This window comes from Ciconia boyciana, chromosome 5 (genome assembly GCF_034638445.1).
Source record: "Ciconia boyciana chromosome 5, ASM3463844v1, whole genome shotgun sequence".
In the NCBI taxonomy this organism is placed as follows: domain Eukaryota; kingdom Metazoa; phylum Chordata; class Aves; order Ciconiiformes; family Ciconiidae; genus Ciconia; species Ciconia boyciana.
In genome coordinates this window covers 18,987,884-19,002,129 of record NC_132938.1, presented here as the reverse complement: position 1 = coordinate 19,002,129, position 14,246 = coordinate 18,987,884, and the positions used below count along the sequence as shown (strand labels likewise).

At 42.5% G+C, this 14,246-nt stretch overlaps 1 protein-coding gene across 6 annotated transcripts in view; it reads right to left on the bottom strand.

Annotated features, from left to right (window-relative positions):
• The window catches only part of SLIT2 (slit guidance ligand 2), a 269,110-nt gene extending 255,223 nt beyond the window's left edge, over positions 1 to 13,887 (bottom strand). For all 6 annotated transcript variants that reach the window (XM_072861841.1, XM_072861843.1, XM_072861842.1 and 3 more), the window contains exons 1-3: positions 12,304 to 13,887; positions 10,364 to 10,435; positions 9,082 to 9,153 (exon numbers count right to left, since the gene is read on the bottom strand). In XM_072861841.1, the coding sequence (XP_072717942.1) occupies positions 9,082 to 9,153; positions 10,364 to 10,435; positions 12,304 to 12,479 (320 nt within the window). In that variant the 5' untranslated portion in view covers positions 12,480 to 13,887. The remainder of the gene's footprint in view (positions 1 to 9,081; positions 9,154 to 10,363; positions 10,436 to 12,303) is intronic.
• Between the last annotated feature and the right edge of the window lie 359 nt (positions 13,888 to 14,246).

The following is a 14,246-nucleotide window of genomic DNA, read 5'->3' as shown; positions in this document are numbered from 1 at the left end:
AAGAGAGGCAACGGGCACAAATCAAAATACAGGAAATTACATTTAAACATAAGAAAAGTCTTTGACTGTGAGGGTATTCAAACACTGGAACAGGTTGCCCAGAGAGACTGTAGATTCTCCATTGTTAGAGACATTCAAAACCCAACTGGAAAGAGTCCTCAGCCACCTCCTCTGATCGACCTTGCATTCATGAGTGGTGTGGGACTAGACAATCTACAGAGGCTCCTTCAAACCTCCACAATCCTGTAAGGCTAATTCATTGGATTTTATTCTATAAAGTATACCACAAAGAAGGAAACAGAAGTTATAAAACCTCCATAAAGTAATATAGGATCAAGTATCAGATGAAGCAAGGATGATCTTTGACAACACCTGGGATTAGTTCCAAATAAAAAAAATATGCAAAGAAAGAGGGGAGGGGAAGTGGATCTATTAGATGGAATATAGCTAGAGTTTGGACAGATTGTTTAGAAAGGCAAGAAGGGCCTGCAGATAGTCTAGATAGGCTTGCAACTGTCTTTCTGGCACCAAGTTACCACAGTAAGTCTTCACTCAAGTATTTTTCTGCAGCATCTGTACAGGCATCCTGCCAAACTAAAGTCAGAAAGGCTGGTGTGTCTTAAAAAAATTAAGGAAGACTTTGCCACATTGTATTTGATTATTGGTCTAGACTATTATTAAAGACAAGCCAGCACAATGCACTACATACTATGAAGGAAAAAAAAACATTTCTTCTGATGAAGTTTCAACCAGACTCTTCAGAGTAAGTGAGGTAATATAACAGTATGAGTCACTGAAGTGGCAGCCATGCAACCAGATCCCTCATATGTTTTGGAGGTTAACTGTAAAATTCCAGATAGATCTGTGGCTTCTGCAGTTAAAATAAGGAGCATCTTAGATGGTCTTTGAAATATGCTATATTAAAATATAATGACAATTCAATTTTCACCTGTGGCCATCTAACATTAAATCTGTTTAAAAAAATATTGAACTGGCTCTGCAACAGAAAAATATGATTTTTACAGAGTAAAATTAAAATGTATAGCTTTAAGTTTAGTATCAGTGCTCCACAACCTCAATTCAAAATAGCTTCCAAACACAAAACACTATTTGAAACAAAAACATTGACACAACAGTTCTGTAGAATCAGATTTGGTTTCAACATTTTGCAACAGTACAAATTACCCATTTCAGAGGAAGCAAGAAAGAAGAGCATCCAGCAAACAATGTCACAAAGGATGAGCACAAAACAGATGTGGGAAAACTAAACAGCCTTCCTGCCCTGGAATTTGTAAAAAGGTCTGCAAAGAGCAAACAGGACTTCTCACTGCAATTTGACTTCTAGACCTATAAAAGGAGTCCCATGAGAAAAAACATGCAGATGAATAAAATACACTAAAAATAATAGCAAGCATTTACAAGACCTTTTAAAAGAACATCATCATTCTTGGACTTAAAGTTTTATCAAATATTTTCTAGTATTCTGCAATCAAAATGTAGCTATAATCTGATTTTTTAAATTCCATTAGAACACTGCATCTTTTAAAATACTGTCTTCAAAAACAGCCTTTGTCTATTTCTGATTTAACAGACATTTTTAGAGAAGATATTTGAAGTTGCTTTGACAAAAGTCTAATACAGAATAATTACTGTAGTATTTTTTATTATTTTTCTTTAAACTATAAATACAGGTGCCCCAGTACAATTCGTGTAAGATGGTCTCACATTCCTTTGGTAAGTGATTAGCACCGCAGGCTTCGTGGTCTCCTCCTTGTTCTAAGATGAGGAATGTGCTATGCATTGCCCTTAAACTATGTAGGATTAGCTAAGAGAAGGATTTTTCACATCCGTGATTAACAAGGAATAACTGTTCACCTCCTTCAGGGCTGTTCAAAAACCTATTCTCTACCTGAACTCATTATTCTTCCGCTACCTATCACACATGTGTGAAGGTATTAACCCTTTAAATGCTCATATATTCAGACTGAAGGCAGACAGATGATTAAGTATCAATGCTTTAAGGGAGAGAAAATCAAAACATCAAGCAGCCTTAAAAAACAAGCACATGCATTAGCACCTTGGGTTGCAGGCAGTCCAACCTAGACCTTCCTGGCTGCAATAGTCAGAAACTGTTCAGAATATACCCCAACTGAAAAATTAATTCTCAGGCTTCAGTAATGACCTTGCATACCAAAATGAAGACCAGGATTCAGTGAGAGAAGAAATTGGAGACTAACTTCTAGCTAAAGAACTAAGAAGTCATTCTAAGAGCTCAGTACAACTTCCATACTATGTGATACAAGGTCTTACTGCCAAAAAAGCTGCCTTCATTGAGACTACATATAGTCAAGCACAACAAGATGAAATATCGTTCATTTATTGGATGTTTTTAGCTACGATAGTGATACAAATGATTCCTGGAACAGTAGTGGTGACTCCACTGTTAACAGAGCATTTTTTACCAGGGGTCCTAAAATACCACATTAGCCTTTAAACTTCACAGCTAAGCCTCTATAAATTAAAAGAAAAAGCAACCAAAAAAAACAACAGATTTTGCTTCAGTTAAAACTACAAAACTGCATCATAAAAATAGACAGCATTTGGCATTTTTTCCAGAAGTCCCTGTTCCTGAACTTTGATCATGTAGCTCTGTAGAAGTGAAATACGGGGTTTTTAACACTTCTTTTCTGCAACTGAAAGGGCTATATTCTATCAGAGATTCAAAACCCAGACAGAAAAAGTTCAGACCAAAACTAATTATTCTGGGATTAATTTGTTGACACAGCTTACGTTTAAAGAATCATAGAAAATGTTGCTATTCTTCTTTTAAAAGTTACTATTTTCCTACTTGGAATTTACATTTTATGGATAGAGCTAGTCAAATAATTGGAATAAAACTGCAGTCTCATGCCACGCATCAATACATAATAAAAACTTAGCACATAGGTTTATTCTGATCTCTGGAAAGCATGTTTTATCCCACTAGTGATACAGTAAGTCTGCACCCTGAGAAAGAACATACACATAATATAGTGCGTCCCTTTCTAGACTAGGCAAAAAGAGCAGTACTAGTTTATCTAGCCTATTTCGAAATAGCTGCTAATTCCCTCGATAACTGCCCAGGCCTGGTGGGCAGTATTGCCCAAGACAAGCTGTATTTGTTTTTATCCTAGATGGAATGCTTTATTTCTTAGTCCATCCAGCTATGCATGTCTTTAAGATGAGATACTCTGTAAAACACCATACATTCATGGTTACATACATGGTAACTCGTGAGTGAGTTTTGGTTTTATAATTTCAAAACTTTCTAATACAGCTTAATAGTTTACCACATTTATCAGACTAGGTTAGAGCCCAAACAGATCACGCTAACCATGTAATATGTGAAATACAGTTAAAAACACTTTATTATACTGAATCCCATTTAATATCTTTGACAAGACTAACTCCTATGTATTGAGGTTATAATTAAGCCCTTGCTGCAGAAGCTGCAAACTTAATTTCACATAGAGATTTATATCCTGAAAAGAAATCCAAGTAGTACTTCAGTTTGTTTACTAAGTAGAAAAAACTTTTCCTTGAAACTATGTAGTTGAAATATACTTTTCCTTCTGTGCTGCAACACTTCTATAAGTTTCAAATTGTTCATCCACAGCATGAAGAAAACTTTAATAATTTTCAGAACTACTCAGTCACTCATAAGTACACTCCTAAGTAAATGCTCTCTTCATCTTAAGTTTTAATAACTTGTTTTAGTGTACTTGTGGAGATGGACCCCCAGTAAATAGCAAGTACAGACAATTCCTCAGTTTGTTATTTTAGAATTGTGTTGTAAATATTTGGAAAAATGCATGAACTGTAACAGAATATTTAATTCTTGAAATATTTCTTTTTCCATCATTCAGTAATACATTGTAAGAAGCGTGAAAATACAACATAGATAGCTTTCAGTTTAAAAGCTATTTCAAGTACCAACTTGAAGTTCAACCCTTACAGCATTCTTTTCTTTAACTCAGGATTTCAGCTTACTCGTACCATGTAGCTCAGGGGGGCTGGTTTTTGGGGAGGTACGGGGGTGTAAATGTTTACCTCAGATACTAACTCAGAAGTTGCAGTTATTCTAGAGCCCATGAGAATAACACTGTACCTCCACACTAGTTTTCAGCAGAAATAGGTTTCATCGGGTTTGGGGGTTTTTTTGTTAGTTTGGTTTTTAAGTCTACACAGATAGCTCTTTAGAATTATTAATAAATGGACATTTTAGAAATAAATTCTATTACTTCAAGTATCAAAAGTGTAGGGGCTTGGCCTGGAAACTTTTTAGGCCACACAAGTAACCTTTCTCACAAGAGTAATCAGTGGGACTACTCATGCAAACCAAGTTATTCACGTGGTAAATGTCTGCAGAATCAGACTCCAAATTAGCATTTTAGGGGCATACTGCTGCCTCAATGGATTATTCACAAATACAGGAAGAAAAATGTGCGTAGTTTTCAAACGACTGCTGTAAACTCTTCCTATCCTGACATCTTTTGGATGTTTAGCATAGTCTTAGAATGATCATAGATAGCATCTCAACTACTAGTCATAGAAAAATTATTAGGAAAAATTATGATTAAAAACAATGTTCCTATCAGCCAAAAAACACTTTCTCCTAAATGAAAAGGTAACTGCTCTGCTACATAAACAAGTGAAGAGTGTATTTCACCCTCAAAAACTGGCTACATTGTATTTCTGGAGTACAAAGAACTGTAAGGCAATTTTAGACTGAAGTAGCTTATAACAGAACTGGTTCAACAGTCTATAGCAGCTGTCTTCAACCAAATTTTATACTTCCCTCCAGATGACAATAGCTTGTAAAAACACTGGGATACTTTGAGCAGTAGCTGCAACACCACGGACAACAGTGGGGTCTTGGGGATAAAAATTGACTACACTTTTTAAAACTCATTTTTAAAGCTGTGTCTAATAATAGTGTTAGTTTTCAGAAAGTGGAGATTTTCAGTTTATCGCCACCTTGTTTTCTTAAAAGACTATTTCAGACTATTATAAACATCACACCCAAGATGACAGCTTTATAAAGAAAGAAGAAACAAGTGTTTAATTTCACATTCTCACAAGGACTTCTTTCAAAAGGTTGTGTCTCCCACAATAAGCAGTGGTCTCTGAAAATTCTCCATACCTTGACCCTTTGTGCCTTCCTGCCATGAAGCATTCTGAACCCCACCACTGATACATTACTGTGGTCTGTGTAAGAGAGGTTCAGACAACATAACAGGTCACATCCCAATCCTTTCTTTATGGGACCTGCCACGTGCTAAACAGCCATATACTCTTTAGAGGCCCTACTCATAGGAACAGGGGCTCATAATACAGGTTACTAGTTGATATACAAAGTCTTGCAGATGTTAAATACAGGACAACCAAGATCGTAATTAATCCAAGAGTTTTTGACACTGCTTCAGGATGTACACAAAGGTACACAAAGCTGTCCCACTGACTGAAAAACAGGCTGTACACGTTGAAGTTCAAAGAGGGTTGTTTCAGCAGACAGAGCATCTACACAACACAGACCATGTGATTCAGCCATTCAAGACACTGGCTGTAAAGAAAGCCATTTTCATGGCAGACTTACTAGCTCAGGCAGCATTGTACCAAATTGGTTTGGACCGGAGCTAGTACTGCCTTAAGAGCTGAGCCTTCAGACAAGACTGCCAGAGATTATAACTAAGTGAACACTGTGGTGTATACCCATTTATTTGACCAAAGACTTCTCAGAGAAGTATCCAACTAAAAGGCTTATAGCAAAATCACCTTCAATTTCACCAGGGTCCCTCCAGCAACTAAAGTTTCCATGAAACTAAAACCTAGCTGCCTAAGTTGCTAGTTTCCATCTTGTTTTCCCTCCCAGTTCTTATGTAGTAAGTGCTACTATACAATCATTTATTGCTAACTGAACATTTTTACTTTAAAATTACAGCAGGGCTGCTGTAATAATAATCACTTGTTATGGCACTATTTATTGTGGTTTTGGTTTCCATTGCACTTCTACAATTACACTGGTGTGACACAAATCCCTGTTATGGAACATACTATGTCTAAATAGCTTTGTGTACACACTACTACATGTATCTATTCCCACTTCAATTCCACATATTCAATTCCCACTTCCCTTGGAGGGAGTTGAGGATATTCAGCATTTTGCATGATCAGATCTACAAATGAGTATTCACGAGTAAATCACTGATCAATGAAACAGTTCCTTGGAAATCAGGGTAACTGGTCTAAAAAGAAATGATTTTGTAACTGAAATTCCAGTTCAAAAAAACAAAAACACCCAAAAGCACCACTTCACCTAGAAAGATGAATTTATTATTTTCCCCCCCAAAGAGAAACTACTGAGCAAGTCTGTTCTTCACATTAAAGAGAGTACCAAACTACAGGAAACACATTTTAAAATTCAGCCTGTATGCACTAGCACAAGATATTCCAACATAAGAAATATTACATGTAAACAATCTTATAAACCAAACTGAGTTCACTTAAGCTGCAGCAAGGTTCACTTGTACCTTCCATTGGCATGCTAAAAGGACTGCATCAGGTATTCTTTGAAACTAGCTTGGCACATTACACTTACAGTGGAAATGTGACATCCTACAGTTACACATTGGAAAAAAAATAAAAACCTTTAAAGTGCTTGCTATTTAATGTATAAAAGAAAATACTTGAAGGAAGTATCCACAAGTTTCCTGAGAAATTGTTTTGAATTTCAGAATCCCAAGGAGATGAATTGGCTGTCAGATAACAATGCGCCTTCATCAGATGGACTTGGCAGTTGTAAACAAGAGGAATTTTCTCAGCTTTTCCTGACAAATATGAAATATTTGCTCTTAGCCAACAGCTGGGGCGGTTTAAAGACATCCTGCATATATATTCAAATTACAAGTCACCCACACACCTAACACTGACTGAATTCCAGAAAATTAAAGAAACTCTGACAAGTACTGGAGCAGATGCAAAATAATTCCAAAGACAAAACAGAATCTTAACTTTATATGTCTAAATGACTAAACTGTCAAATGTCATAGTTTGCCTGCTGAAGAGGTAACAAAAATAACCCACAAAAGTAACCACGATTATCAGAATTTCTCTTCAGAACTAGTATCTTATATAACTGCAAAGTATCTACTGTTTTCCAAAGATTTTACAGATTTATCAAGAAAAACAAAAACAAACAAAAAAATGAAATGGCAAAATGTGAATACTAGAGACAAGCAAGTTTTAACTAGTAAAGTTCTTTCTTTTTTTTCCAGTATTACAATTCTGTACTTCAGAAATCCTACAGTTAAATGCCTTGAAATTATTACATGAGTTAAAATAATTTTTGAAACATTGTTAACAAAAAACATAGCAGGATCTTGCTTCAGGATTATCAAGAAATAAAGTTGACTATATACCATTTTAAAACTTAGCAAATATTTGGTATCTCAGTGTCAAACCACATTCACAGCAAAAGCATGGATCTTTTAATGTTTATTAATATTTCATGTATGTGTACTTACTTTTGCAATATGAACTATACTGCCATTTAATTTTTTAGCTAGACCCTATAAATTAAATTTAGGAATGTGTATATATTATTCCAATATACTCCTCAGCAGGAGAAGCTGTACTAAACCCTTATACTTTGTACAAAGTTTAAAACACATTGTAAAAAAGCATTGCATTAAGTCTGTCTTAATAGGACTTTGGAAAAAATCTGACTATGCATTTCTAAGAGCAATCAATCTCATTAAAACTTATTCAAAGAAGGTTGCACTATATAATGACACGTTCAATTTTCAGGTCAAAAAGTTACTTTGGTTTATTTGAAAAAAATGAGGTAATTATCCCAATACATGATATTTCAACTATTCTAGAAATATCATAATTACACTAGTGGTTACCAAGTCTCTTGAATAGCTTTGTCTATATGACCAAACAAACCATAATGGTTTGTGGGTTTTTTGTTTTAAACACAGCAGCTGTGGATACAGAGCACAACTATAGTAAGACAAACAGAATGTTTAGGCCAATGCTGTTTTTCAATGGAGTAAAGTAGAAATACCTTTATGAAGTTAAAGCAGCAGCAAATGAAAAACTAAACAAGACCTCAGACACATGCTTAAAGAAAAGGTGATATAATGAAAAAGCAGCAATTAAGATGCCTGATACCAAAGACACTACTCTAAAGTTCTACATGAACATACATTATTAATACAGTGGCGTTCATAGACTTTCCTAGCTCCAAACAGAAACTATATCCAACAATCAGCATCCTGCCTTTAATGAGTTGGATGTTGTAAGTTGAACAATACATTTTAAAAAATGTTTTCATTTGAAGAAATGCAGCAAAATAAGAAAGCACATACTGAAAATTAAGCAGCTATTATAAAAAGCTAAACCGATTTGGGAATTACTCATTTTCTATGTCCCACTGCAACCAAGCAGGTGTTTGTACTTCAACTCCACCAAACAAGATCCTCTCATCCCCACAGTACTCAATCTTTTTTTTAAAAGTCCAAATCCAATTAATTTTTGAAAGCTAACAGTTCATATTTTTTCTAAGCCTTTGTAAAAGCTTTAATCATATAAAAACTAGAGTAGAACTCAATTACTGCTTTCATACTACGTAACAAGGCAACACTTTATAACTAGCAGTTACTTCCAACAAGACATTGTATAAAACATCCAACATCTTCAAGGCTGACATCTAACACTGTACCTGAGAGAACAGGCTTTTTTAGGTGTATTCATGTTTGAAAAAGTCCTTGTGTATTCAAGGGAAAATATCTGCTAGCATTCAAGCTATTTCCTACAACACAATTGCAGTTTACACTTCAAATCTGGACTGCTCATGAAAGCTCCCCCCCGCCCAAATCTTACCCCCAAAGTAAGAAGAGAATTTCTTACTTCTCATGTGTTTCAATAAGGATGTCCAAAGTTTAAAAAAAATAATTAAAAAAATTAGAGGCCCGAGTACCTTAACACACAAGTGATTTGATAAAAAATTCTCATACATTTAGAGTTAAAAATACTTACAGCCTCTCCAGTTCTTTTAAATCCTGGAATGCTCCCCTCTCGATAGTACTAATCTTGTTCTCCATGAGCTGACTGAAATACACAAATTTTTATATGTAAGTTTTAATAGCTCCAAGATAACTTGTTGCATTAACAGTAGTCATTTAAAGGCAACCACATATTCATTAAAACAGTACAACAGTTATTCTAGAGTCACATCCACCTTAGCCTTCTGGACCCCTGTCATCAACACTTTACATGGGCTCGTATACCCAAAAGGGGAAAAATAATCCTCAGTAAAAGAAATAGGAATAGGTATTACATTTGCTCATTTACTTGAAGAGTCCCAAGTTAAAAAGTTACACATGTATGCATACATGTTGTGTGCACACACGCACATACATCATTGTTCTTCAGCAAGTTATAAGACTACAGTTAAACAGTATGAAGGCAATATTAGTCTCACATGAGAATAACAAAACAAAAATACTGAACTGTGGTGGTGGGGAAAAAACAGTGAAAGACTGCACAGAGATTGTAACTGTAACAGTAGTTTTGTTTTGTAAAAAAATTAAAAATTACTACAACATGATATTCTGTTTCAGAGAGAAATGGAAAAGGATTTTATATGACTACTTGCTCAAATTAAATAGCCTTATCAAATAAGCTAAGTAAATTCTGCAGTATTTTAAACTTGGTATTAGTTAGATTTTCCCCTCAAAAAACAAAAACCCACAGAATTTTAAAAGCTTCATAATGCTTGAAACAAAAGCATTTACAAAAAAAACCCCAAACCAAATCATTCCTTCCTCAAATTCATTGTTAAAGTGTTTCCTTTTTACCCAGAAACTGTAGAAAAGCAATAATCATCACCTGGGACTTGCTTTTAAATTCAGTAAAGGAGTAACTTTTTTCTTAATGAATTCCTTCATACTTCAGGTTGAGATTACCCATTTTCAGTGTGAACTATACATTTCCTAACCTTAAACTGAAGTCACTCCAACAGTTATTCAACCAATTTTAGCAACTCTTACTTGTAAGCTACATGCCAAATTAAATCCTCACGTTCTCATAACCTTAAGGAGAGATTTAAAAATTTTAAACAGATGATATTTAAGGGAATTGTTAACTTATTCATATCAGTGAATGGGGGAGGGGCTGTAAGTTCAGATGCAGTAGCACAATAGTTAAAAAGTGATAAACCATCCAGCTTATAAACTGAAAGATAACTAGTTCAATGGTTTTTATAACAAACTGTAGCATCAGTCCTAGAAGGTATCAGTGATAGGAAGAGAAAACTTACAGAACTCGAAGGTGCCTTAGACCAGCAAAGTCGGTCTTGGTGATTCTTGTGATGTTATTTCCATTAAGATCCCTGAGAAGAATAATTTATAAGCAGCAAAATTAAAACATTCAAGAGTTACTTTTAGATTGTTTTGTTTGTTTTCATGGGCACAGCATTTTCAGAAATTAGGAGAGGTAAATGAACCCAACGAACCATTCCTACAACTAACACTGTGTGAGCTCCTGATTTCCAAGTGACTGAACGAAGGTTTATCTTGAAAGCAGTAGTTTCAAACTTTGTAATAAGAGACCCTTACAAAGTCAGCTCTGCCTGCCATTATAAAGCTCACATTCACCTTTAACAATATAAAAGAGTCAAAACCTGTCTCAACGTGGTTATGACTGCATTTAGAAAGCCACTAAAGCTACTATATATATATATATGCTGCAGTATCTGTTTGACTGGTACAAAAACTAAGTGACTGAAATCAAGACAATTTTCACCATTTTTAAACAACTTTCAGCTTTCATAGTATTGCTAGAAAGGCAGAATAGGGCTTAACTTCCTATCGCAAACACTAGCTTTCAAGCAAGCATAAGGCTGTTGGAGAATATGTGATGGGAAACATGATTTGATGAAAACTAAACTCTTTACTTGCTGCACAGGAACCTATCCTGACTGCAGAATGCAAAGCGCGTTCAGAAGCAACAGAAAACTGTATTTAGGCCCTAGCATTTTTGTTCATACTTCAGCACTACTTTCTCTTCTGGAATTATATGCCCCTTTTTCAGAGTATTTTGGGGTCAAGATATAAACTTCCCTCAATTCCAACTGCTACAAATAAAACCCGACTTCGCAATTCCTGAGGTAAGCCATTAGGAAGTGGTATTACATGGAAACTACCCTAACAATTACAGCTTATTCCCACCGTAGTTAGTAAAGAAAAAAGATGTCTATTTTTGTGGCATTTATACCACATGTGGCCAAAACAGCACTGTAAAGAAACCGCATGTGTCTCAGCAGAAATGTGTCCCTGATACTCTTCCTGAGTGAAATTCATCACTCGAGACGTGTGTTCATACACCAACATTTAAATGACTTGGAGCGTAAGAAATAATGCGCTCACCTCTTCCACTCCTTAGACCCTCCTGAAAGGCAGCCTGATACGACAGATAACCGACCACATGCCTGCTCTCTCTCAAGACTAGAAAATACCCTAGCCGGAGGGTACACGAACGGTCTCAAAACGCGGATGGGGGAGGAGGGATCACAGTTAAGGCACAACTTCGTGCCGCGTGAGTGGGAGAGAGGCTGGAACACCCCGGCGTGCCCTCGCCCAAAGGCAGCAGCGCGCTTGCGATGGAGCAGAGCCCCGCCGGGCTCCAGCTTCACGCCAGGGCAGCGGGCGGCAGCGCGCCCCCGCCCGCCTCCCCGCGCGGAGCCACCGCAGCAGCCCGCGGGGCGGGAGTGAGCGCTGCGCGCTCGCGGAGCGCCGCCGCCCGCCCGGGGCCTTGCCCGCGCCCGCGGAGCGCGGCGGGGCGCCGCGGCCCGGCTCCTTCCCGGCGCCTTGGGGAAAGCAAGCCGCAATAGCCAAGTTTGCCGGGAAATGGGCGCCGGCGGGGGGAGAGGCCGCTGCGCCGCCGCCTCGGGGCGCCCCCCGGGCCGCGGTGGTGCCCGCCCCGCCGCCCCCGCGCCCCGCGGCGGCGGGAACGGCGCCCCTGACCGCGGCTTCCCGGGATGAAGGGCAGCGGCTGGGAGCAGCGTCCACCTCTCCCGTGTCTCCGCGCATCGCCGTGAAACGGGCACCGCCAGCAGCAGGGGAAGGGAACGGAAACCCCCCAAAGGGCGTCAGGACCCCAAACCGGGCCAGCTCCGGGGGCCACCTCTGCCCCGCCGGCCGGCGGGAGCCCTGACGGGGGCCGAGGGGCGCTCGCCGCCGCCCCGGCCGGGTTACTTACAGCCTCTCGGTGTTGCGGGGGATGTTCCTCGGGACGCCGCGCAGCGCCAGCCCGTGACAGTCCACGGTGCTCCCCGAGCAGGAGCACTGCGCCGGGCACGGCTGCGGCGCCACCTCGCCCGCCATCGCCAGCAGCAGCCCCAGGGACAGGGTGAGCTTCCCCCAGCCGCACATCATCACCGCCCGCTGCCGCCCGGCCGGGGCCCGCCGGCCTCGGCCCCGGGGAGGCGCGGGGCGCGCCGCCCTCCTCCTCGCCGCGGGGAGCGCTCGGGCAACTTTCAGGGTGCGGAGAAGGCGAAGTCCTTTCTATCCAAAGCTGAGCCAAGAAAACAACCCCGGCAAAGTGAGGTGGGTGGCACCGATCCGCGGCTGAAGGCAACCTCGCTGGGAGGGGGGCCGGGGCCGGGCCCTCCCTCGCTAGCCCGTCGGGTGGCGGCGAGAGGCGGCACTTGGGTCTCGTCTTCACACGCTCCCTGCGAAGACGAAGCAAACCCACGGGCTCAGCGTACGGCGGAGTTGGGCTGGCTCCTTATCTTCTTCCTCGCCCCTTTCAAAGCCGTGACTCCGCTCCCAGTCCCCGGTTCGAGGCCGCGGAGCCCCGTCCGCCCAAGCGGCGCGCTTCCTGCGCGGCGGCCCGCGCAGTGCAGCAGCCGCTCCCACGCGCGTCCCCCGCCGCGGGCCGCTCACAGCCCCACGGGGGGCGGTGTGTGACACCGCGCACACACCGCCCTGCCAGAGGCGCCTCAGCAAATCATACCCCTCTCGCAGGCATTCATCAAACTGTCTCGCGAAAGGAGGAGGGAGGGGAAAAAAAAAAGTCAAACACACAAGATGATGTTGGGCTTGGCTTTCCACCCCCCGCGCCCCCTCCTGCTGTAAGCTCCCAAGCCAAGTTTAGCAGGAAAGGGCTGGTCCTAGAGCACGATAATAATAAGCAGCTCGAGAAGTGATTCGTTGCCCTGCTGGAAGGGAGTTCATCCACGACCTCCTTCTCGGTGACAGATCACAGCTATAGATCCTCCTGTGATCCCGGGAGCACGGCGAGACAGACCAGATCACAAGCGACGTGCGGCGAGAGCGGGGGCGCGGGGGTGTGCGTTATTCTGCTCCCCGTGGTCTCCCGGATACCGTGGCTTTGCTGCGGCAAAGACACCTGATGGGAAAGGTAGGAAGTGCTCAGTCCTTCCAGGTAAGGCCAGTTCAGCAGCTCCTGGGGTTGCCGCAGGAAAGGAAGCAACTTTCCTCCTCTCCCGGAGCCCGCCGAGGCACAGCGCCTCGGGAGGGGTTTGCGCCCCTTCCCCCGATCCCGCCGGTGCACCTGAGCTGTCTGTGCTGGTGCCGAGCAGCCCGGCCCGGCCCTCGGCTCCCTGGCGGCGGCGCTCCTCCGGCGCAGAGGGAAACGGCGGAGAGGGCGGGCGCGGGAGAAGGGAGGCGACGCGCCGGCTCCTTCCCTCGCACCCCGAGTCTCTCCGCTTGAACAATGGGATGGCACGGCCGCGCGCAGGCCGGCTCTCCTCCCCGCTGCAAGGTGCCTGCCGCCGCCCGCGGAAAGTGCTCCCCGAGAGCGGCCGCCCGCGGAAAGGGCCGCCCGCGGAAAGTGCTGCCCGAGAGCGGCCGCCCGCCCAGCCGCCGCCGGCACCCCGCCGAGAGCTTCCCACGCGGCCGCACGGCGCCCCCCGCCGCCCGCCTCGCCCGGCCCGGCGCGGCGCCCCTCGCCCCGCTCCCACGGAGCCGGGAGCGCCCCACGCGCCGCCCTATATAGGGGCGGCGGGACCGCGCCTCCCCGGCCCCGCCCGCAGCGCCCCGCGCCGCGCTCACTGGCTGCGCCGCCGCCCGCCCCGGCCGGCCCGGCCCGGCCCCGGCCCCGGCCCCGGCCCCGGCCCCCGGCCCGGGCCCCGGGCGCGGGGGCGGGGGCCGCGGCGGCGCAACAATGAATGAAAGTTG